Here is a 26,071-nt window from a genome sequence, read left to right on the forward strand (position 1 = left end):
CCCACCTCCCCCCAGCCGCTCGCGAGGAGACCCGCCGCTCGCAGGATCGCCGCCTCCAGAGCGCGGAGGAGGGACGCGGCCGCTTCCCTGGGCGGCGCCGGGTGGACGGGGCTCCCCCAGCCCCCGGGCCAGGCGGCGGGGCTCAGCTGATCGGGAGAGAGAGAGGGGGATCTGGCCGGCTCTCGTCGCCTCCGACGCCCAGCGGCTGCCCGGGATCGCCCGCCCGAGGGGAGACGGCCCCGCTTCCCCCCGACGGGCCGTCTCCCGTCGCTCCGGCTGCCATGCCCTCCCCCCCCCCCGCTCGGTCCCAGCCGCCGCGATCCCTTCGCCCCTGGGGGTGATGGCCCCGCGCGACCCTGAGCCCTAAGGAGGGCAGGGCAGGGGAGCCGACCCGCGCCCTCCGGTCCCCGCCCGGGCTGAGCGCGGGGGGCGATGGCCCCGGCCCGGGGGCCCGCCTAGCATGGCCCGGGCAGGAGCGCCCCCCGCCGCCTCGCCAGGCCCCGAGCCCTGGCCCCGCCGCGCCCTGCGGACGCTGCTGCTGCTGCTGGCCTCCCTGCTCATGTCCCTCTACGCCAGCTACTGCCTGGCCGGGGCGGCGCGCCTCCTCGCCCGCCAGCCGGCCCCGATCCCCCCGGCCCCGCCCGCCGAGGGGGCCGCCCCGCCCCGGCCCCCCTCGGCGCCCCCCCAGCCCGCCGCCGAGGGCGAGCCGCGCCTGCCCCAGGCCCTCATCGTCGGCGTGAAGAAGGGCGGCACCCGCGCCCTGCTCGAGTTCCTGCGCGTCCACCCCGACGTGCGCGCCGCCGGCGCCGAGCCCCACTTCTTCGACCGCCACTACGGCCGGGGGCTCGCCTGGTACAGGTACGTGTGGGCGCCGCTGCCCTGCCCTGCCCTCGAGCCGAAGGGCAGCGGCGGCTTAAAGTCGTGCTGCTGGGGGGGGGTCCTGGGGGGCACGGCTGAGTGGCGGGGTGGACCCCGACCGATGCACTTTGGAGCCGCTTTCAGTGCGCTTCGCAGCTGTTACTGCCGCACGGGCTGAACGATGCGCTTCCAGTCCCCTTTCAATGCGCTTGGAGCTGGATTTGACTGCGCGAAATGGCAAAAGCCGCTTGACGGCGATCGTTAAAGTGCATGGAAAGGGCGTTATTCGGAATTTGTGAAAGCGCCTTACTATTGTACCGTCTGTACAGCTGCAAAGGTCTACGCCAAGGAACTATTCCTTGTACCCAGGGAGTAATTTTAACACAAGGGGGGAAGGGAGCGCTGAGAGATTCCAGCTGCACTTCTAAGGACACTTCCCTGTGAGTAAAGCCATAGCAGAATGCTTGCTTCCAAGGAGACCTGCGTAGGATTGCTCTTTCCCTCTGTTCCTTCTGCTTTGGAAGCTTGCTCCTCGGTGCAAACTGTGTTTACTCAGTGGTGAGTGAAACGTACTTGGCACATGCTCAGAAAGTTCTCTCTCTAGCCCCAAAATCCACCTTCTGGATCCACATCTTTCCCATGAGTGTAACTCTCATGAAGCGGCCTTATATTGAATCAGACCCTTGGTCCATCCAAGTCAATATTGTCTACTCAGACTGGCAGCGGCTCTCCAGGATCTCAGGCAGAGGTCTCTCACATTACCTACTTGCTTAGTCCCTTTAACTGGACATGCTGGGGAATGAACCTGGGACCTTCTGCATGCCAAGCAGGTGCTCTTACCACTGAGCCACAGTCCCTCCTGTCAACTCTTCCCACTACCACTCTTGAGCCCACAACTGGACTGAATGTGACTTGTCCCCTGTGAGTCTTTCTGCATGCAGCAGGGAGCCCCAAAAGAGCCTCCCACTCCCAGCAGCCCCTGTAAACCCACACAAACTGCACATGCTCATCACCACCCCCTCCTCCTATTGCCATAGCTGTCACTTCCCCATAGCGTACAATTGCACCCAGAGGCTATGCACATGCTTGAGGCCCCATTGAGATCAGTGGAATTTGCCAAGTAAAGCGTACCTAGCATTGAAATCTTTCTGCCCAGGAACTAAGATCACAGGGAGAGGCCCTCTTGACTGCCCCATTGATCAAAGAAGTTTGTCTGATGGGTACATGAGAGAGGGCCTTTTCAGTGGCAGCCCCACGATTATGGAACAACCTCCCCGGGGAGGCATGCTTGACCCCCTCGCTCTTGATCATTACAAGGCAGCTGAAGACAGTTTTATTCATGATGGCGTTTGATTAATTCTTTTGTCTACCAGTGGCTTTAAATTATTGATTTTAACTTGTGGTTTTGATGTATTTTATTGTATTTTATTATTTACATTGTAAGACACCTTGAGTTCCTATAAAGTAAAAAGACAGCTAGTAAATGTTATAAATAAATCTTCCGGAGCCCCAAAGGTTTTCCCTACAGACTTGATCCCGCACTTTCCCTACAGTCGTTGTGAATAAACCACAGGGCCTTCTAGTTTTGCTCTCCACCAGTAAATAAACCGTTAATTAAACCTTATACCCTTCAATGAAGCAACTTCTTCTTTCTGAGCCATGAACCCTGTTTTTCATATCTGACCTTTTCAGCCTCCGCCTCGAAAGCTACCTTGCCCTTGATATCTTTGATCTTTGAAATGGGGGGAAGGAGTTCAAGAGGAAGCGTGGGACCCTCGGCAGCAAAGCCCGGTTGATCAAGATCTCAGCTGGGATGGAGGTAGAAGAGGGGTCAGGAACTTGACAACATTCTGCTTAAGGGTGTCTTTGCTAGTGAAGTCAGGAATGCCTTTTATGCTGGAGTGCCCTGCTGGTATTATTACTTAATGTTAACTAGAAACTGGAGAATAAATGGCTTGCAATTGTACATGCTGGCTAGTGTAACTTTTGTACCTGAGTTTCTGAGCTGGGAAACACACAGAACACCTCAATTTAAGAATTTAGTAGTGCCACCGTCAGAGTTAAACCCTTCCACCTCAATGGAGTTAGGAGGGTGTAACTTTGCTGATGGTGGCACTGCTAGATTCAGGTGGCACAACCCCGCCATTGCTCAAATGGGCGTTCCCAGGGCGAAAGGGCTGTGGAAGCTGCCTAAAGTCAGCGCCACCCCCAGAAACACCCTGGGAACACACACACCCCGCCGCTGTGGGCTTTCCCTTCTGCCAGCATGTCTGTTCTGACGGCGGGGGCCGGTGGTGCCCAGACGCCGGTGAGTTTGCCCCCACGCCGGCGTAGATGCCACCTTATTCTGTGAGATGGTGGCACTTACGCTAGCTCAAGGTCACGCCGGCTCCTAAATAGCTTTCCCCCCCCCCATCAGGAATGGGCTGCCTGTGACAGTATGAAAACAGCCTAGGAGGAGGTTTCCTCTTCTACAGGAGTACAGGTGATTCAGAAGTAGATTGAAAGTTTCCACAGAAGTAACTTGTTTGTTCCTTCCTTCCTTAGGGTTCCTACTATCTCTAGCTTGTTTTAAGAGCTAGAACATAAAAAGTAGCCATATGGGATCAGACCAACATTCTTGCATCTTCTTGTTTCCAACAGTAGCCAATCAGGCGTGTCAGGGAAGCTCATAAGTAGGGTCTGTTGCCTTCAGCTGGGTTGGATCCAGTCAACTATTCCACTCAATCTCACCTAATTCCTTTTTTTATTATTACTGCTGTTCCATATGACCTCCAGGCCGGTCACATGATCCCTAGCATAGCCTTTTGGCTATATTTTATTCGGATTTATCTAAGAATCTGTTGGAGGGTTTTTGTTTGAGGAGGCAGAATTAAGAAATTAGTTGGATTTGTATGTGTGTGAGTTCTGATTTTCTTTCTCAGAATTCCTTTTTTTATTAATTTATTTTTTATTTTTCATTATTGTATAGATATACACCGGGGGGAAAGCGGGAAGGGAAAATAACATAGGTTAGATATTGTTGTGTTAACATATAAAGATAACTACCCCTTTGACATGTACAGCATAATGTTGCATATTATTGCCTTGTGAACGAATTAATATTCTTATCTAAGTGGTAACTTAATTTGGTCGATCCTGTTATCTATTAATTTTAATAAATTCATAAAAAGGTTTCCATTTCTCCTGATGTTGTCCTTGTATATTGTCTTGCATATATTCCATTAGTTGTGCCATCGTTATGTATTCTAGAGATTTGTCTATCCATGTTCGGATTTTTGGAATATTATTTGTTTTCCAAATTGATGCCAGAACAACTCTTGCCGCGGTCTTTCTCAGAATTCCTGATCACGTTCTTGCCAGTTGGTAATGGAAATGTATGCAATTTTCTCTGTTTCTCCAAATTATTTTGCTCTTTGTTGCACTTTTAGTGCTTCCTTCAATCGTTCATTAATAATTGTAAAAGTAGAGGCTTGATAGTGAATTTTAAACGTTATCGAAATGGAAGGCTTTAAGAGGGGAGTGGACATATTCATGGAGGAGAGGGCTATCCATGGCTATTAGTCAAAATGAATACTAGTCATGATGCATACCTATTCTCTCCAGGATCAGAGGAGCATGCCTGTTATATTAGGTGCTGTGGAAGGCAGGATAATGCTGCTGCAGCCATCTTTTTGGGGGGCTTCCTAGAGGCACCTGGTTGGCCACTGTGAACAGACTGCTGGACTTGATGGACCTTGGTCTGATCCAGCGGGGCTTTTCTTAAGTTCTTATGTCTTTGAAGATGACGGGCTCAATCCAGAGAAAGTGGGTTGTGGTTAATTCCCATCAAAACCATTTCGGTTTTAAGTTAGTTCATGGGGGGGGGGGGGCATGGTTTTATCAAGAAATGTGCCACTGTGGTGCACTTGTGTATATTTTGGTGCAGGGAAAGTCAGATGTCTTTCCTCAAGGTAATGCAGCTGTTGCAAGGATATTTCAACTTCCTGGTCTACAAATGGGGAATATTTGTCCCTGAGAGAATGTGATGCCCTCCCCACCATTTGAAGCAACAGTATTAATTGTAATGATGTGTACTTCTGTGTGTGGAGTGTAATTGCATAAGTTCATTGACTCCCACTAGACTCAAGCAAGACACCTCTCAATTTCATGCCATCTGCGAACTGAAAGAGTTCTTTTTAGTGAGCAGTTGCTGTACCCATCCACATATACCTCTCGAGTGCCGCTCTAGTTTTCAACCTGTAACAAAGCCTAAGTGTCTATCAATTCATTTCTTTCAGCTTAGTACTTGACATTCTTCTCTATTTTAAAATAGAGGGCTTAGTGACAGTGTACCATCGTGGTGGAGTGGTTAAGAGCGGTGGTTAGGCATGGTGGACTCTAATCTGGAGAAGCGGGTTTGATTCCCCTCTCCTCCACATGAGTGGCGGACGCTAATCTGGTGAACCAGGTCGGTTTCCCCACTCCTACACATGAAGCCAGCTAGGTGTCCTTGGGCTAGTCACACTCTCTCAGCCCCACCTACCTCACAGGGTGTCTGTTGTGGGGAGGGGAAGGGAAGGTGATTGTAAACTAGTTTGATTCTTCCTTAAGTGGTAGCAAAAGTTGGCATATAAAAACCAACTTTTCTTCTTCTTTACACATTTGCCAGTATGTGTGGTGGGAGAGTGGGCATGTGCCATTTGGGCAAGGCTTTTTTAAAAACAAACAAACACTCCCTCCTCTTGGATTCAAATCTCCACTCAACCAAAAAAACTCGGTTGATTACCTTGGACCAATCACATTCTCTCAGTGGGATTACTTCATAATTAGGGTTGCCAACTCCGGGTTGGGAGTCTGAGGTTGGTGGAGTATGGAGAAGAGAGGGACTTCAATGCCATAAAGTCCATTTGCCAAAGCGGCCATTTTCTCCAGGGGAACTGATTTCTGTCACCTGGAGATCAGGTGTAATAGCGGGAGATCTCCAGCAATTACCTGGAGGTTGGCAACCCTATTCATAATACTGTGAAGACAAAATGAGATATCCCCCCTTGGGAAAGAAGAAGAGGAGTTGGGTTTTATACTCCAGTTCTCTCTACGGAAAGGAGTCTCAATGCGGCTTACAAATTCCTTCCCTCCCAGTTCTCCAGACTAGAGTCCGCCGCTCATGTGGAGGAGCGGGGAATCAAACCTGGTTCTCCAGGTTAGAGTCCGCCGCTATTAACCACTACACTCCGCTGGCACCCCTAAGTCCTTTGGAGGTAGAACAGGTCGGAAAGGGGGTAAATAAATTACCTCTTGAATGATACAATATAATCTGCACATGCACTGTGTTGCCTTATGTGTTCAGCCCTCTCCCCTTTTGAGGGGGAAGGATTATGTGATTTGGGTTGGATGAAACAAAGGGACAGGCTTTGAAAGCATTTTTTTTTTTGGCAGTGCTGAAAGTCCCCCGCTTCAGCATTATTTGGGGGGGTGGGAGGGTGCTTGAAATAGATCAAAATTGTTTACCTGCTTCGAGTGAGTGCAGTGTGGTCAGGTAGAGAAATCTAATTGGTGATGTATCATTGCTATGGCTTCCTCATTCTTATATGATCCCCGTTGACAACACAGGTAGCATTGCTCTGCCTCTCAGCTGGTTTTTGTCTGCCCTGCGATACAGGCAAGTCCAGCTAATTATGAAGGCACCCTGTCTACTACAAGATTGACCTGCATACCCCATGTGCTTCAATGAGGAAGAAAAGAGACAATAATTCAAAGAATAAACATGGAACTTAAGCAGCAACAGGTGGGAACGAGGGGAGAATGGCAGCAGGCAAGGAAAAAGCATTACTTTCAATCAAAAAATTGAAAAAGGCACACATTTGGTTCAACTCTAGCGTGCACATGTAAGTGCATGCTGCCTTCCTCATGCTTTGTCACATATTGGTTGTGCCGTCCATGTGTTCATTGTCCCTCCTCATGGACAGGTTTCCTGGTTGTGGTGAATGTGTGCGCTGTTTCTTTAATCAGCATGACTTTTGGAACTGTCCTATAAAATTGTTGATTTAAAAAAAAGGGATTTTTTGGATTGAAAAGAGAGAATGTGTTTTATCACTGTAGTTCAACTGTAGTGTGTTTTATAACTGTAGTGTGTTTTATAACTGTAGATACATAATCAATTTGTGCCTTAAAGTCACCTCAAAAATATAGATATAGTATTGCCTAATTTAATTCATGCCATCATATTCCCTATTACTATGTATGGGTGTGAAAGCTGGACAATGAAGAAAGCTGATAGGAAGAAAGTTGACTCCTTTGAAATGTGGTGTTGGAGGAGAGTGTTACGGATATCGTGGACGGCCAAAAAAACCAACCAGTGGGTTATAGATCAAATCAAGCCTGAACTGACCCTAGAAGCTAAAATGACTAAACTGAGGCTATCGTATTTTGGTCACATTATGAGAAGGCAAGAGTCACTAGAAAAGACAGGCATGCTAGGAAAAGTGGAGGGCAGCAGGAAAAGAGGAAGACCCAACAAGAGAGGGATTGACTCAATAAAGGAAGCCACAGCCCTCGATTTGCAAGACCTGAGCAAGGCTGTCAAAGATAGGACATTTTGGAGGACATTGATTCATAGGGTCGCCATGAATCGGAAGCGACTTGACGGCATTTAACACACACACACACACACACAATTTAATCATCATGTTTTTTGGAACTGTCCTATAAAATTGTTGATTAAAAAAGGATAAAGGGATTTTTTGGGGGTTGGAAAGAGAGAATGTGTTTTAGAACTATAGTGCAATAGATACATGATCAGCTTTGGGCCTCAAAGTTACCTCAAAGTATCTTGATATAGTATTACCTAATTTAAGTTTGCTTCTTCAAGCTGTTCATGGCCCGCTTGGTTGAGAAGATCACATGCCTGTATGCACCGTGTTTACATTTCCTGCTGTGTGGGGCTGGGGGCGATGAGAAGTCTGAAGTCCTAACCCCCGTCATTTATTTAAATAATCCACTTTCCCAACTGTAAGATTTTGAGAAATCTAATAAATGTTGGTTATTGGAAGTACCTGCAAAGACAACTTTAATCAAGCCCAATCAAATATTGCTTAATGGAAGACATTTTTCATTCGTCGGAGAAGGCCCTCAACAATGTGGAAATAAAGATGAAAGCCACGGGGCAATTGTCTTATTTGCAATTTGCATTGTTTAGTTGGTTCTCCCACATGCTTCTGTCATTTAAAGTTAATAAAGTTGTGTCCTCTGGCAAGTTAATATGAAAATAGCTTGTTGGCTCAGCAAGTAATTTGTCTTTTTGGGTTGCGCTGCAGAAGTGGCTTTGTTCTCCATTAAGAACACAGGAGTAAAACAAAAGATTCTGAGGCTAGCAACTGGGTGCCCTTGGTAGCGAACCATACTTCAAAGTTATCTGTAGGCATCTCTTCCAAAAGGTGGGGGTGGGGGGCTGATGAGGATCCTGCTGCAGTCTTACAGTGCATTCCTAAGGAGAGTTACTCCAGTCTAAGCCCATTCATTTCAATGGGCTTAGACTGGTGTAATTCTCCTTTGGAATGCACCGTTAGGCTCCCTTACTGAACCAAGTGTAGCTCTCAGAAGCTGGTTCACATCTTGTTCTGCGTTCTCTTTATCTCCTTATCTCTAGTTATGCTTGTTACTTACTTGGAAGTTTAGCATTGAGTCATAAATTTTGATTATAGCCAAAGGGGTGTTTTTGAAATGGGGGACAGAGAGTGTTGTAGGTTGTGATGTCAGTGTATACCCCCCTAGTTCCACAGATTCTGGGGAATAAAGGTTCAGAGAATAAAGACTTTGTGTTCCTGAAATTCGAAGCTGTCCGTGGAATGGTATTTTCTTAACTGTACCCTTTCCCAATTTTGCATGCCTTGAAAGAGGACCAAGAAAGGAGACGTTAAAACTTCGAAGGTTTTCCCATTTATTTTTGAGCATATTTTTTCTTGACTTTGAAAAATAAACACATACCTTTGGGGACAATGTATGGCCATAATGTCTGGCTGGTAGTCAGGAAAACTATTTATCTCCAGTAGTGATCCTAAGGAGACTTGAAATAAGTTCCACTGCAGTCAAGGTTTTTGGGGGAGGAGGGAGGAAGGAAATGCTGCATACAGTCTTAGAAACCTGGCCAGAGTGAAGAATACAGAATTGGGCCAAGAAAAAGTCAGTAATGTTTCTTTCCAACAGACTTCTTGTATTAATAGTGTTAACTACCAGAGACATGTCATTGAGATTAGAAAGTTACACTGTATCTACCATGGCATTCTCCACCATAACTATATTTCACCACAGACCTCTCATGGGTGCTATTTCAGGTTGCAATATTTATTTGTTACAGGGCACCATACATGTTTTCCTCTCTTCCATTTTAGCATCACAACAACTATTTAAAATGGGTTAGACTGACTAATTGGTAGGGTGGCCAGCTCTGGGTTGGGAAATACCTAGATATTTTGGGGGTTGAGCCTGAGATCGGTGGGGTTTGGAGAGGGGAGGGACTTTAATGCCATAGAGTCCAATTGCCAAAGCAGCCATTTTCTTCCAAAAAGTACTCCTGAGAAATAATCATGTACCGGTAAGATCTAAACATAGGGCGTGCTATTTAACTGTCCTTTGTCTTGCCTAAATGGTGCCCCCGAAACCTCTTATAATAATCTGATGTTAATATTTTAGTTATTAGATCTCTGGGAATTAACAAGAGAGATTTTTAAAAAGTACTTATTTAGGAAATGATTGTGCCACGTCATCGGAATCCTGCTCAAGGCAGTGTACAATATTTTTATACTGATATCAGTATAAAAATAACAAACCATTTAAACTTCAGAAATAAGACATTGGGATTGGTTTAGAGAAACTTTGAAGATATGTTGTGCTTTTGGCACTGCTAGGTTGGATGGGAGACCCACCAGTCCATAGTGGGTTCCACCATCTCCCAGTGGAGTCAAGAGGACAGGTATTCCCTGACTGGGTAACAGCTATTTCACAAGAGGCAATGTTGGTTAATATTAATAATTATTCCATTTTATATGTTGCTTTCAGAACTTTTTAAAGTTGAAAATTAATTAATAATATATGTGTGGAATAAATACAGTCATGTCCTAGTCTTGCCCTTAAGTTTTTTCTCCCTTAGCCTTTTGAAAATAATTTTGGATCAGCCCTATAGGGGAGTATGCGGAGACTGAATTGTTGATGGACAAATCTAGTCCATAGCTGGGAAAACTGCAATTAAGAATTGCACGTATGGTAAAGACGGTTCCAGAAACATTTTGAGAGTCTACAGAGTGCTGGAGAATTTGTTTAACAATAACTAGGAATCTTGTGATAATTCACAGATGAATGCATTTATCGTGGCAGACATGTAGCTACAGCAGACTAACGTGACCACCCCTTTGGGATTGTATGCAGGTTCTTATTCCTACAGAAGAAAGTAGCTTGCAGTCTGTTCTACCTAGAGTATAACCAGCAGGGTTACTCCTAGGGTTGCCAGGTCCCTCTTGGCAACCGGCAGGAGCTTGAGGAGGGCGGGGTTTGGGGAGGGAAGGGACTTCAATGCCATATAGTCCAGTTGCCAAAGCAGCCATTATCTCCAGGTGAACTGATCTCTATCGGCTGGAGATCGGTTGTAATAGCTGCGGATCTCCAGCTAGTACCTGGAGGTTGGCAACCCTAGTTACTCCCAAGTGTGATGTGAGGATTATTACTAAATCCATACTGCATTTCTTCTAGACTTTATAGCTAAAATGTCACACTTTTGAGTTCTTTTCCCTAGCTAACTGACAGAAAATCCTAATGAAGCTCTAAGCAGTTCACTAATGTAACGTATGGATGTTTAGACTAGAATAAGTTAGTGAGGGAAGAGATCATAGCTTTTAACATGCACAGGGAGAAAACTGTTTGGAAGGTAGTGAATAGGAGGAGCTGTGGCTTTTGCATCCATTTCAAGTTGTTGGCCTTTTCCGCATGCATTGCTTACCCCAGCTTTTCCACGTGGTCGATCTGCGAGTCTTGGAATCGCATTCCATAAAGGAGCTCTGCACTTCTCCTTTTGCAACGCTGTTTTCTGTTCTCCTGTTCACTTCTAAATCAGTTTTATTCTGTCCAAACTGGTTTTCCCAAAAAGCAATTTTTTTCTGGTGGGGGGGGGGCGTCGCGTCATTCATGATGTTGTGGATGACCGTGCTGGACACTCCCCCCCCACATCCCCCTAATTTTTTTGTGTTTTTGTACATGTGCTCTGGTGCCGCTGTGCACCACCATTAAATGGGAAAACACTGTTGCACCTGTGAATTAGCATTAATGCCTTGCGCTTACAACTTCAGAAGCAGCAAACCCCTGTGTTTGAAGTTGCTGGCCACAGAAACACGTTCCCATTATTCAAGACCATTGTAACCCACTGTGATTGGTCCATTGGGTACCCATGAGGCGATTCTGGGTATGTTCTGGGAAGGTCGCTTCTCTTGCGCACATGTGTCTCATACTCATTTTGTATTTTTGTATCTGCCATCATGTACTCAAAATGGATGCATGAGCCCCGTGGCCCAGAGTGGTAAGCTGCAGTACTGCAGTCCAAGCTCTGCTCACGACCTGAGTTCGATCCCGACAGAAGTCGGTTTCAGGTAGCCGGCTCAAGGTTGACTCAGCCTTCCATCCGTCCGAGGTCAGTAAAATGAGTACCCAGCTTGCTGGGGGTAAAGGGAAGATGACTGTGGAAGGCACTGGCAAACCACCCCGTAAACAATGTCTGCCTAGTAAACATCGGGATGTGACGTCACCCCGTGGGTCAGGAATGACCCAGTGCTTGCACAGGGGACCTTTATCTTTTTTTACACCAAAGCACAACTTACCATTAGGCACATCAGCTCAACCCCTCCCTCCCGTCCACTTTGTTTTGCAGTCACATACCATCGAACTATTGCACACTTGAGAATGCACTCTGATTCTTATTTTTTTCACTCAGAGGGGGAAAAAAGGATGCTGGGTGGGAGAATGGGTTGAATGCCCTCAGCATGCACAGCATGCTATAGCCCTGCAATGGACAGCATGTAGAAGTTTATGTGAATTTGCAACATATTCAGCTGGGTTTCCCTTCACATTCCTATAATGACAGTGTTTTCGTTGTTGTTGTTGTTTTTACATGTCAGGTTAAAATCGATATGCGCTGATATGGACTGCATTACCCATGGGAAAGACCAGCACCTCTCCACAAATCCCTGGCCTTCCAGCACAATGGGGAGGGTTATTCTAGCATTTATGTGTCCATTCAATCCAGTGTCATATCACTAATCTTGGCTTCAATTTTTTCAAAAAAAATTTAGGGGCGGAAATGGATGGAGGGAGGGGAAGGGAGGGGAAACAAGCAAGACAGTAGGCATGAACAAGGAAAGAGTGTTGGGGTGGAGAAATAAAGACTGAAGAAGTTCACATGCTCAAGGAAAGCTGGCTTGGAAACAGATTTTTAAAAATTGTGGTAAACGTGCTCAGGAAAACAATGGAGGAAAAAGGATGGGTAAACATTGCTGAAACCAAACAGAGGAAAAAACGTGCAGAACTTTTTTTTAAAAAAATGAAGAATTTAACGGCATGCAACGATTTATACCACTCGTGTGGAAAAGGCCATTCTCTTGGGATAGTTTCCATCTAGACAAATGTAAGAGGACAACAGTGACCCCTACAGCCAGAAAAATACTAGCAACTCTTTTAGTCCCAAAGTAAGGAAAGGAGGGGAGATCTGTTGCAATAAAGAGGTCTAGAAAGAGTTTCATGTTGCTTTTCTAATGGGAAATTAAAAGTTTAGTAAAATCATGGCCAGAAGCTGAGTAAATCTGATTAAGCTCTTTTCTTGAGAGAGAGAGAAAAAAAACCCCAACAAATTAATTTTGATGACTATAGCAAAGGGGAGAAATGTGCTGCTAGCAAATCTCTCTGCTAGCCAGCTGAAGTCCCACTGCTTACTTATGGATCAGAATAGGAAATGAAACTTGTCTAAAGTGCAGTGTGTTAACTCAAGGGGAACAAATGCCCCCCCTCCCCTCCCGCCCGTCCAGGTCTTCTATCAAAGAGGCCGATCACCTATGGAGACGCTTATTTTAAAAAAAACAACTTCTGTGTCTTAATTTGAAAGCTCCGACACCTACATAGATGGATCCGTGTGGGTAGAGCATTGAGGGGGAATTCGAGTGCCGGCCGCTGCGTTCTCTGTTTCACGTCTGTGAGTTACCAGGTTCATGAAGGACAAGTTGGGAGGGGGGGAGGGGGAAGCAAACCACAATAGCCTCATTGATTTCAAAAATCGAGGAATCGCTGAACAAGTCCATTGAGCAGCCAGAGTTCAATAGCAGGTGAAGCTTCCCCCTCCTCCCGTGTAATATGACTTTATAAAGCCTGCGGGGGAAGAAACCCTTATGTGGGTTGTGTTAAAGCGTATTGGAGTAGTCCAGTTACAAAAGGGGAATTTTTTTTTTTAACCCAGGCCATTAGGGTGGAGGGTTGTTTTGAGGGGTGTTGTGTCGCTCTCTGATCCTTTGTCTCGCTAGCCTCGGATTCAGTTGCCCACTGGAATCCCATTATCCCATCGGTCACACCAAAAATGTCTATTTGATGTGTTTTAATCCCGCCTGTCTTTGTGAAGCCACTGGATTTGGTTGAGGAGAGAATGCCGCTATCTTAGGCAGCATGTCCTATTTTTTCAAGGGGGTGTAAGGAGCAGGGTGTGGGGAGTAAGATGTTGGCACCGCTTGATGCTTTAGGCTGAGAAGTTCTGTGTCCTCTAATTTATACTGTATTTCACCCCCCCCGCCCCTCCCAGACTGACGAGGGTGGTGGGAATCAAAGCGAAAGGAAAGGTTTTCACTTCCTTGACAGGGCTTTGGAGAGAAGCCTGTTCCAGCAGCTGGAAGCAGCTGTGGAGCACGGCTTCCTGCACAGCTCCTCAACCTGATGGCCTCAAGCTCTCCCTGCTATGTAAAGTTGAGCCGGTCTCTGAGCCCCAGGGACTGAAGTACACGGCTGCCGCCGCTCTTGAGACTTCCATGTGCTTAGGGTTGCCAACCTCCAGGTACTAGCTGGAGCTCTCCGGCTATTACAACTGATCTCCATCTGATGGACAAGGCCTTTTCATAGTCTCATGGAAAGCAAGACATGATATGGCATGGGATTTTTCATGCCAATATTGTCTCTTCCTAAAGGTGAAACATGGCACAGGCTGCCCCAGATATTCTAATATGCTTAGTTGGTAGCCCAAGCCAGGATGAGCATGAACTTGCCTTAGTCATCTGACAGTGTCAAATCCTTGAAATGCTGTAGTCAGCATTACCTGACTTTTTCTTGATCATCTTTACAAAAAGCTGATTTATTTTTGTACATGTAGATCCCCTTTGATCAGAGGTCTCAACAAATCATTCATTCAATCACTCATTCTTTGTTAATACATCGGATCTCCATCCGATGGAGATCAGTTCCCCTGGAGAAAATGGCCGATTGGGCCATTGCACTCTATGGCATTGAAGTCCCTCCCCTCCCCAAACCCCGCCCTCTTCAGGCTCTGCTCCACAAACTCCCGCCGGTGGCGAAGAGGGACCTGGCAACCCTGCATGTGCATGATATTGCCAAACAGATCACTTGGTTCAGAATGGCTCTTGCGGAAGCCATAGGCCAGTGATGGCGAACCTTTTAGAGATTGAGTGCCCAAACTGCAACCCAAAACCCACTTATTTTTCACAAAGTGCCAACACGGCAATTTAACCTGAATACTGAGGTTTTAGTTTAGAAAAAACAACTCTTACATTAATTAATTAATGACATTAATTTGTCCAATCCCCTCTTAAAGGCATCTAGGCTAGATGCCATCACCACATCCTGTGGCAAGGAGTTCCACAGGTTAGTTACATTAGTTACATAAGTGGGTGTTCCTCTTTTAGTAGGGGATTTCACTGAAAGGTGGGAGGCGCCGCAAAGCCCGTGCTGTGGCCCGAGCGCTCTGCTCCCCTCCAGCTATGCCACGCTGTGAGCTATGCTCCCCTCCAACCTAGCTCCTCTCCAACCCCACCACGGGAATCACCTTCACCACAGACTCAACAGGCAGCCGTCCGTGCCGCACCTTCACGCCGCATGTGACGGGAGGGAGGAAGCGCTCCCATTGGGCTGCTGGGCAGAGGGGTGGGTGATGTGAGAAATGCCCTCAGGGGAAGGGGAGCAGCCTGGCCCCATGTCCCTCTGGCTTTCTAGTAACGAACTCAGGCAAACTCTGTGCTGGGGTGACGGCGCACGTGCCCACAGAGAGGGCTCTGAGTGCCCCCTCTGGCACGCGTGCCATAGGTTCGCCACCACTGGGCTGTGGCACTCCGGAAGATATACTTTGCATCTTTTGGAGTGAGATGGAATTCTGTGCTGTGGAGGAGGGTGTTACTTAAAGGAGAAAAGGGCAAGTTAATTTGTCAATGCCAACTTGTGTAACGTTGGTTAGACGAGGCCGGTGTGCATGTTAAGTTCCCCCTGGGAAAGGACTTCTGGAAGAGAGCAGGGTCAGGCATTTGGCTTCTGTCCTCCATCCCCTTCTCCTCTTACGAGGGGAGATGAGTGTTTTAATTTCCAAAGGGGAAGAGGAAATCCTGCATTCAGATATCTCCCATTCAGGAGACTGTATCACCCCAGCAGTTATATGGGAGGGGTGAGAACATCCCAACAGTTCCAGGGTGATTCCAGATTGTTTTGTGAAAAGTGCTACTGGCAGATGTATACAACAAACCTTACGCTTGCCTCTAAGGGAACGCTTTGTCAGTTCTAACATGCCATACATAGTCAGAATGTTCTGCTCACGAGAAGTGGTAGTATGTACTATAAAGGTTTGCTTGGGATAACTGAGCTCTTTAGACAAGCATTCTGAGACTCTTCATAAATACACAGACAAGGCCTTTTCATCATCTCATGGAAAGCAAGACATAATATGGCATGGGATTTTTCATGCCAATATTGTCTCTTCCTAAAGGTGAAACATGGCACAGGCTGCCCCAGATATTCTAATAGGCTTAGGTGGTAGCCCAAGCCAGGATGAGCATGAACTTGCCATAGTCATCTGACAGTGTCAAATCATTGAAATGCTGTATTCAGCATTACCTGACTTTTTCTCGATCATCTTTACAAAAAGCTGATTTATTTTTGTACACGTAGATCACCTTTGATCAGAGGTCTCAACAAATCATTCATTCAATCACTCAATCTTTGTTAATACAGTCATAGACCAGCAGAAATCACAGCAAATTCAAAACAGGGAAAAAAAACCAGGGGGAAATATATATATATATATATATATATATATATATATATATATGTGTATATATGTATATATATATATATGTATATATGTATATATATATATATATATGTATATATGTATATATGTATATATGTATGTGTATGTATGTATCTATGTATATGCATAAATATATAATTGTGTGTTTGTATTATATATAAATATAATTATATAATATATATAATTTTGTGTGTGTGTGTTAAAGACTTGACTGGATCAGAGGTCACACCAATTTAAATTTTAAGAACCTGAAAAATAGAAATTTGGTTTTAAATTACAATTGCATTGACCCTTGTTACCTTAGACATGTCCTACTTTTTAAACAGAGATCTTCTTTTGGTTTCTGCTTTATCCAGTCAATAACATATCCACAGCTATTATGATTTTAGTCTTGAATTTGGTGGCTACACATTGTTAGCCCTACCAGTGAGGTCACTGGTAGTTAAGGGAAAGTTGGTGAAGCCTTTATATCTGTCCTCTACATTTTTATCCTGTCCTCATTGCAAGGAGTCCAGCATATCAGACATGACCTTCCTCTTTATTTTGACCTCACAACAACCCTATGAGGTATATTGTTGAGTGTTATTAATTGCCCCAAGGTCACTTACAGAGCAACCCCAAACATGGTTATACTTGGGCAGCCCATTCGTGAGGTGGGGCCAGATCCATGGCGACCAGGAGCGGCACAGCCGCGCCTCTTCCTCAGAGGCTTCCTGGCCACTACAGAGAAAATAAAAGTATATAACTAAAAAGAAAAATGGAAAAAGGGGGGGATGCCCCGTTGCAAAAAGCGAGGCTGCACCACCCAAAAATATGACACAGCCACGTCACAGCTTGAGGGGCATTCCCAGGGCGAAAGGGGTTTGGAAGCTAATGTCAGCTCTGCCCCCTGGAATGTCCCCCCATGCCGGTGTGGGCTGCCACTTCCGGGATTTCTCTCCTGGCACGGCTGTGCCGGCAGCAGAGCCCTGCGCAGCGGTGTGGCTTACCAGCATCACCGTTAATGCCCCCCCCCATGCCAGCGTAAGTGCCCCGTATCCTGGGATAAATGGGCACGCGGGGGGTCATGCCGGCTCCGAAGCCGAATCACACACCCCCCTTCAGGATTGTGCTCTTAGAAGGATGCAGTTCTGTTAGGGCTGCACAAAGAGCTATGTAATTGATGATGATTTGAAACTGGATACCCCTAGTCTTAGTCCAGTGCTTTCACCACTGTGCAACACTGGCTTGGTAGGCTAAATGCTGGAAATTTTTCTTTGTTTCCCTCAAGTAAGAATAGCTAACCTGCGGCCTTCTCACAACCAAGTCTGAATTTCTGCTAGTATCTCCCTGTAGTCATTACTGGGTGTGCTTGTGAGATGTCCTCCTTCGGCCAGATGGTGATCCTTGTGCCTGCGCCATGACCGCTTTTGAACTCCAAGTGCTCCTCGGTGTTGTGGTTGTTTCCCCCCAAAGGGGGGGGGATAAAGAACTGGAGATCTTGCAAGGCCTGCCTTACCTCAGCATAGTTCAACACCAAGCCCTTTAAATAGCAGATTCTGGGGGTGGGGGCCTGTGGCATGCCATTTCCATTGCTCCAACCTAGAGTTGCCAGTTCTGGGTTGGGAAATTCCTGAAGATTGGGGTGGTGGTGGGGGGGTACAACCTGGACAGGGAAGAGTTTGGGGAGGGGAGATACCTCAGCAGAGTATAATGTCACAAAACCCACCCTCCGAAATGGCCATTTCCTCCAGGGGAAGTGATCTCTGCCATCTGGAGATCAGTTGTACTTCCAGGAGTACCTCTACTCTGGCTTGAATCTCTGTGTCATTTTCAAAAAAATGTTACTTAAAGGGTGTTACTTAAAGGAAAAAAGGAGGCATGCGGATTTGACTTTTTGCTTCAGGCAGGGAATCATTGGAGGCCTGCACTGATTTATGCTTCTATCTCACTGTCTTTCCCTTTGGACGCCTCTGGCTCAAGGCTCTAGCTCCTTCTATCCAACCAGAAAGCAAAAACCCACCGCTTAAAATATATATCTCAACACCATGTAAAATTCAAATTTCCCAGCAGCACTATAGCAGTTTTACAGGATTATAAACTATTTGTAACTGGATATCTTTACTTATTCAGGATAAGCCAGAATTTGATCAATGTTGTATTCTATTTTTACTGGTAGGGAAAAGGAAGAATTGGCTACTGGGGGTAACTGAATTTGTGACTTCAGCCTGTTGGGGTTATTTGCTCTTTTCTTATGAAGCATCATTGGTGGGGTAGAGACAAGAGCTGGGAGATTTCAGGAATTGCCTAGACACAGAAATCATAGTACGGTAAGACAGCTGTCTACTCCTTGACTTGGCAAGGTGTGTAGCTCAATACTTGGTAGTAAAGGCCTTGTCAGTAGAGGTCAAGAAAAGTTCTTTGGCTGGTTTGTGTGTGTGTGTGTGTGTGTGCAAAGAGCATAGGTGTTAGTCCCAGTATCCTGGCTGTACCCCAGCTCAGGTAATTCTATTCTTTATCCCATGAAATTGACCCTGCAGTTTCCATTCGAGGCAGCATTCTACTCCCTTCCCCATCCCTTTGCCTATGGTTTCACATTGTTCTATGGGATGCAAGAAAGACTTCTGGGATCTAGCCCAGAAGTAGTTAGATTTCAGTGCTGACCTTTTGCTTATGCTCGGCAATGCGCTCGGAGAACGCAGGGACTCTCACACTATAGCACCCCCTCCCCAAAGATTGTATATATTTATTGTCACTTTTGCACTTTATTCACTTATAAAATTAAGCATTGCATATATTGTTTCTGTGCTGTTTTGGTTCTCCAACCTCCAGGTACTAGCTGGAGATCTCCTGCCATTACAGCTGATCTCCAGCCGATAGAGATCAGTTCACCTGGAGAAAATGGCCACTTTGGCAATTGGACTCTATGGCGTTGAAGTCTCCAAACCCTCTCCAAACCCCACCCTCCTCAGGCTCCGCGCCAAAACCTCCCGCTAGTGGCAAAGAGGGGCCTGGCAACCCTAGGCGGGGAGCAAAATCTGAAGGAGCTATTTCACGCTGAGGCAGATGGAGTCTTCAGATGGTCTGACTGCTCCATAACAAAAGGCCCTGATTGATCCGCTTAGGATTTAGTATTGTTGTCTGTCCCCCGACATGATTTGAGAAAAGTTTGTGCTTTGTTTTCATGTTGCTTCCCTATGTACAGCCATATGAGGGGGTTAGAGACACCTTTCTCTATTTCTGTTTTTCAAAATCCAGTGCTAGGATAGTGGCTCATCCTACAGATGCCTGTATGCAGCAGCCAGCTGTATACGTATACACAGACCCTGTGCACACGCCACTGCAAAAACAGGTGCTTCCTATAGGATTTTGAAGACTCGTGAGTCTAGAAAAGAGGGAGCTGAGCTCAACAAAGTTAAAGAAACACTGCTTATAAGGGGACATGCATACATTATCACATGTGAATGTTAGGGGGGCATGTGAGGAGGAGACCCAGTCTGTGAATTTGTATGGATTCTGCATCTAGGAAAGTGAAAGGGATGCCATCAGGGCCTGAATTCAGAGCTACCAGTATCGTGTAATATGGTGTAGTGGTTAAGAGCGGCAAACTCTAATCTGGTGAACCAGGTTTGATTCTCCCACTCCTCCACATGAGCAATGGACTCTAATCTGGTGAACGGGGTTGGTTTCCCCACTCCTGCACACGAAGCCAGCTGGGTGACCTTGGGCAGGTCACAGTTCTCTTTGAACTCTCTCAGCCCCACCTACCTCACAAGGTGTCTGTTGTGGGGAGAAGGAGATTGTAGGCTGGTTTGATTCTCCTTAAAAGAGAAGAGAAAGTCGACATATAAAACCCAACTCTTCTTCTTCTACCATGACTAGCTAACCAGCAACATTGCTTTAAGTATGTTGCAACAGGCCCAGTTCTCATCTGAACAATGGGCAAACCAGTGCCTGTGAGATTGTCTCACATTCTCTGTGTGTGTGTAAAGTGCCGTCAAGTCGCAGCCGACTTATGGCGACCCCTTTTGGGGTTTTCATGGCAAGAGACTAACAGAGGTGGTTTGCCAGTGCCTTCCTCTGCACAGCAACCCTGGTATTCCTTGGTGGTCTCCCATCCAAATACTAACCAGGGCTGACCCTGCTTAGCTTCTGAGATCTGATGAGATCAGGCTAGCCTGGGCCATCTAGGTCAGGGCCTCACATTATACCTCATTCCTATTAGTCCAGAGCAGAATGGACTGATGTCAGAAAATGTCTTTAGAACAATGCAGGCCCTTTCCCAGTGCCTTCGTTTTTGCTCACATATAGATCCCACATTATAACATATTACTTTTAATATTGGAGGTACCTTTGCTGTTACCGTTGCCCTGTGTTTTCATGCCAGGTTTGGGTAACAAGGGAACACAGAGAGGCATTCTCAGTGGCTGCTTCCCAGATGGGGGAACTCGTATCTCTGAATATTTACTGAAGTCTGAGGCCATTTATGCATGCTGTTTCCTCGCCGTCATCCCGCTGCTTACTTTGGGGCTTTGCTTATACATGCATTTCCCCACCCGTCAGAAGTCGCCTCGCTCTCCTCGCCTGTTTCTGTGCGTTTTCTGGATTCTAGATGAACACGAATCCAGAAATTGCAAGAAAAATAAGTGGAAACGTGAGGGGAAAGCAAGGTGACCTGTGATGGTCGGAAAATACAAACATAATCAAAGCAAAGCCCCAAAGTTGTCAGCAGGGTGACCATGAGGAAACAGCCGTGCATAGATGGCTTGAGCCTAGTCCAGAGACAATATGCACCTGGTTGACTTCTGCTAGGTGGGACTAAACAAATGAGGGAAAGTTTCAGATGCTGTGCGGTCCAGCAATTTTCTCCTCGCCTCTTCCTTTTGCATATCTGAGCCCTGCTCTTATTAATCCCACCTCCTTTTTTCTTGCTGTTCTCCTTCGCTGATAACAGATAACATTCGGCCATAAAGCTGAGGCCCCCACCACTTCATGTGAGGAGCAGACGTAACAACCTCCTGTTTGTCCTTCCCCCTGTGAGATTTCGTAGAGTCAGACCTTTGGGGAGCAAAATGACTGAGTAGTCTGGAATGAGAAGAACGTCCAAGTGCCCCTTGGTGACCTGCCTCTCCAATGGTGTTTTGTCATTAGACGCCTCTCTTATTCTCCTGGGCACTCGAGTAACTGCCCATTATCCCCTTTAATCCTTACAATAACAGTGTCAGACTGTCAAGGGGTCTTTCTTGTATAGGCCATTGAGATGGGATGGGGGGAAAGCAAGCTTTGATTGTAGTATTTCAGAAGCCTGGAGGAAGTGGAGAGGTGGGAGCAAGTGGAAATTAGGCAAATCAAGTACATGGCCAATTGTGGGTTTAAAGAGGCAGTAGCAAGCTTTGAGGATACAGGGCCAGAGTTGGCTGGCTGCATGATCTTTAAGCGTTACACCCTTCCTTTGTGATGCCAAAATGCTGATATCCTGCCACTACCTCAAGCACATATGCAGCTCCCCTGCAAATTCCAGGGAAATTGCAACTCAGGTCATTTATGCATGGGTACTTTCACTCACGTTCACCCCTGGTCTGTCTCGGTTGCTTCTTGGAGTTATGCATGAGTTTTCCATCCATTAGAGATGACCTCATGGCCAGCCCTCACAAACCCCAGGAAGTCCCGTTTCTCTATTAACCTGATTCTTCGATCTTTCCTGAGATCAGCCCGGGTGAAATTCCCATGCATAAGACAAAGTGCGGGACATGGAAGCTTGAGGGAGTAACGTTTCTCTCACAGAAAGCACTACAGCCAATTACAAAGTAGTGTGTCAAGGGGCAGGGATTCAAATGCTTCCTCAGAGTTCTTTCTGAGCAGAAGAAAGGATGTTAAAAACGAGGGTTGGGTTTTCCCCCCCCCCCCCCACATTCCTTTTAGAGAGCTCCTTTTTTTTTAAAAAAAAATGCTTTTTAACACGGCAGTTAGGTTTCCACAGGGGAGGGGCTTTCTCTCACAGAAAGCAGCATTTCAAGGGGCAGGGACTCAATGCTTCCTGACTTGAGCTTGGAGACCGCTGGTGCATAGATTTGCAAGAGAAAAGTATGGGTCCAGCAAACAACGAACCTCAAGAAAAACTCCCATGCATAAACAACCCTAGTTTGTGGCTGTGTGTATGTGTAAAATGGCCCCTTGGTGACCCCATAGGGTTTTCAAGGGAAGAGACTAACAGAGACTGTTTGCCATTGCCTGTCCCTGCAATGTCACCCTGGTATTCCTTGGTGGTCTCCAATCCAAGAACTAACTGAGGCCGACCCTGCTTAGATTCCGAGATCTGATGTAATAGGGCTAGCCTGGGCCACTCAGGTCAGGGCATGGGATTTGTACACAGTGCTAAAAGCAGTGCCACTGTTTAGGCACATGTAAGCAGGCTAGACTGATCTTGTCAGATCTCAGAAGCTAATCAGGGTCAGCCCTGGTTAGTATTTGGATGGGAGACCACCAAGGAATACCAGGGTTGCTGTGCAGAGGAAGGCACTGGCAAACCACCTCTGTTAGTCTCTTGCCATGGAAAACCCCAAAAGGGTTCACCATAAGTAGGCTGCAACTTGACCGCACTTCACACACACACAAGGAGGTTGTTAACATTAGATAGGGGAAGCTGAAGAGTGCTACTTTTATATTAATCTTTTCCATCTAAGAATTGTAACCATTATAGAATCAGAGAGCTCTGACTCAGGAAGAAATGCAAGGGCAGCAAGTTACAGTAGGGTTGCCAGGTCCCTCTTTGTCACCGGCGGGAGGTTTCTGGGGCAGAGCCTGAGGAGGGAGGGGTTTGGGGAGGGGAGGGACGACTCAATGCCATCGAGTCCAATTGCCAAAGCAGCCATTTCCTCCAGGTAAACTGATCTCTATTGGCGGGCGATCAGTTGTAACAGCAGGAGATCTCCAGCTAGTACCTGGAGGTTGGCAACCCTAAGTTACAGTGACCAACTAGGACAGTGGTGCCAAGACTGTCTGCGCCACAGAAACTGGGTCTCTGTTCGACAACAGTAGAAACCAAATCACAAGCCAGCTCCCACTAAAGCTGAGGGTATAATAGTGAAAGGTCAAAAACCCTCCTTTGCTTCTGAGATCTGATGAGATCAGGCTCCCCTGGGCCATCTGTACTTCTTTTCAAATGGGAGAGTAGCACTCATTCTTTTGCTCAAAACTGACCCTCGCCGGCGTTATCCCTGCCTACCACCAGCATGCTTCACTGACTCCTTCCAGCAAGGCAAATTGGTAATGTAAAACAAATTGTCAATATGCTGATGGAAGATGGGACTAATTTTCAGGCTGAATTTAGACATACAGGAAGGAGCCTAGAGATGCTGCTTCCTCCTTCTGGGGAAAAAACGAATCTAGGAAATACGGGCAGTCTAATTTTTTTCCTGAGCAAACTCATTTCCTCAGCCCTGCAGGTAGCTGTTTGGTTCTCTGAATCTGTGTACATGGAATGTAGCTAGCAGCACTATGCTGCTGAAGAACAAAACTGCCTTATACTGAATCAGACCCTTGGTCCATCAAAGTCAGTACTGTCTCCTCAGAACTGGCAGCGGCTCTCCAGGGTCTCAGGCATTCGCATCACCTATCTGCCTAGTCCCTTTAACTGGAGATGCTGGGGATTGAACCTGGGACCTTCTGCATGCAGAGCAGATACTCTACCACTGAGCCACAGCCCCTCCCCGGGGGCTGCTGTGTGCCTTGCCTCCCTACCATTCCTCCCCTACTCTGTGTTCTACAGTATTTTAGCTGGCAGCCCAGTTCAATGGTTCTCTATAAGTTACATCAAAGGTACAGTTAATTAAGTGTAGTCCTTTTCCTGCAGAACAGAACTGGTTGCCTCAGCCTCCCTTCCTTTGAAATAGGTTGCCTTGTCACTTGGGTCGCATTGGGAATCTTTCCTTCATTTTTCACCAGCAGAAAAGCTGGTAGTATACAAACTTCTGTGGTCAGGCAGCTGCAAAGGGAGTTGGTACTCAATAAACTGTGGTTAGTGGATTTAGATCTTACAATACACCAAACCACACAAGGACCAGCTACAGACCTGTGTCTGAAATGTTGATTCGGTGTCCGCAGACAAACCTTAGTTTGTTGGATTACTCCCATTCAGACATCACAATTAACTTGGGGTTTTGTTCAATCCATGGTTCACTGTGATATCTGAACACAGCTTTAGTGCCACTTCTATCTAGTCAGTGATGGGTTTGTCTTAGAATCTCCTATAGGCTTAAGTCTTTCGTAGGATTCGTTCCAAGCCAAGTGAGAGAGGATCCCACCCCCACACTGGAGTGCCTCAATGGGTCGTGTGTGTCAAAACTTTACTAGGTGTGTGCTGTAGGGTTGCCAACCTCCAGGTGGTGGCTGGAGATCTGCTATTACAACTGATGTCCAGGTGACAGAGATCAGTTCCCCTGGAGAAAACGGCTGTTTTGGCCATTGGCCTCTAAGGCATTGAAGTCCCTCCCCTCCCTAAACCTCACCCTTCTCAGGCTCCGCCCCCAAAATCTCCAGGTAATTCCCAACCCTGAGCTGGCAGCCCTAGTGTGCTGGGAGTAGGGCACAGGGGGCAAAGGATACAATGGGGCAGAGAGCCCTCCGCTTGAGAGGATTGTTGCTTTGGATTGTATTGGCTCATGTGTTCATTAGAGACTCGCCAAAATTCTTCAAGATTCTAATAAGTAAAGATGAGCTATGCGGTCTTTAGCATATGGCCAGGATCAACTGAAGGACTTTGCTTAGCTGCCAGGACTGTTATGATGCCTGCTGACTTGCAGAAACTTCAGTCTGTTGTGTGAGAATGCAACTGTTTCAAAAAAATTCCCCTGGTGACTGGCTGAAATAGGGATTCTAGGATTTCGTGATTTGTAGTGTCCGTGTGCTGTGACCGAGCCATTAGAATCTTGAAAATCCCTCTTGATTTCCCAAGCCTGGCTCTGTCTTGTTTTTTTCCCCAGTTGGCTTCTGATGGTTCTTAATAGCTTGCCCGGCTAGAGAGATTTCTCTTCGGCATAGATTTTTCATGATTTTTAACCAATTCCTCCGCATACTGAACTTAAACAACCCAATCAGAACCCAGCTAAGTGTGACAGGATGGAAACTTTGTAGGCTTCAGAGTATGTTAGCAGAAGAGGCAGGCGTGGGGAGTCTGGCGGGTACGGGTGCCAAGGCAAGCCTTTTGTTGCATGTGCATCTGAAAATAAAGAATAGGTGGAAACTCCAGCAGCTGACTGGAAAGTTTCCCGAGGGACCAGAGCTGGGAAATGATCTCCTGCTCTGACCTAAATGCATGGGTACAAGCAATTAATTGAGTTTGATGGGCTTGAATGCCCTTCATCAGACACAGGCTCACCATTTGCCAGGGCAGCTCTGAGCCCATTTACTGAATGCTCTGGATGGGTCTCTTACCCTTGCGTGCACCCCTCCCCCTAACCCAAATGTAAATCAGCTTGCACCATAACGCTTGTGATGCTGTTTACGAAGTCGCCTGATGATGACTAAAATTGCACCACAGCCTAAGCCAAGGTGATCTTAACTCTTTCTCCCTGTTTTATGGAAGTCATCCGTTCCCAGTATCTGAATTGCAAATGAATTAAGAACATAAGAATATAAGAAAAGCCATGCTGGATCAGACCAAGGTCCATCAAGTCCAGCAGTCTGTTCACACAGTGGCCAACCAGGTGCCTCTAGGAAGCCCCCAAACAAGACGACTGCCGCAGCAGCATCCTGCCTGAGTTCCACAGCACCTAAGATAATAGGCATGCTCCTCTGATCCTGGAGAAAATAGGTATGCATCATGACTAGTATCCTTTTTTATTAATAGCCATGAATAGCCCTCTCCTCCATGAACATGTCCACTCCCCTGTTAAAGCCTTCCAAGTTGGCACCAGCCCACATTCTGGGGCA

General features: G+C 46.6%; 1 protein-coding gene across 1 annotated transcript in view; it reads left to right on the forward strand.

Moving 5' to 3' along the window:
- Positions 1-440: 440 nt before the first annotated feature.
- Positions 441-26,071, forward strand: part of LOC130488524 (heparan sulfate glucosamine 3-O-sulfotransferase 3A1-like) — an 81,194-nt gene continuing 55,563 nt past the window's right edge. The window contains exon 1 of the mRNA XM_056862195.1: positions 441-858. Within this exon, the coding sequence (XP_056718173.1) occupies positions 461-858 (398 nt within the window). The 5' untranslated portion in view covers positions 441-460. The remainder of the gene's footprint in view (positions 859-26,071) is intronic.

This window comes from Euleptes europaea, chromosome 1 (genome assembly GCF_029931775.1).
Source record: "Euleptes europaea isolate rEulEur1 chromosome 1, rEulEur1.hap1, whole genome shotgun sequence".
Lineage (NCBI taxonomy): Eukaryota > Metazoa > Chordata > Lepidosauria > Squamata > Sphaerodactylidae > Euleptes > Euleptes europaea.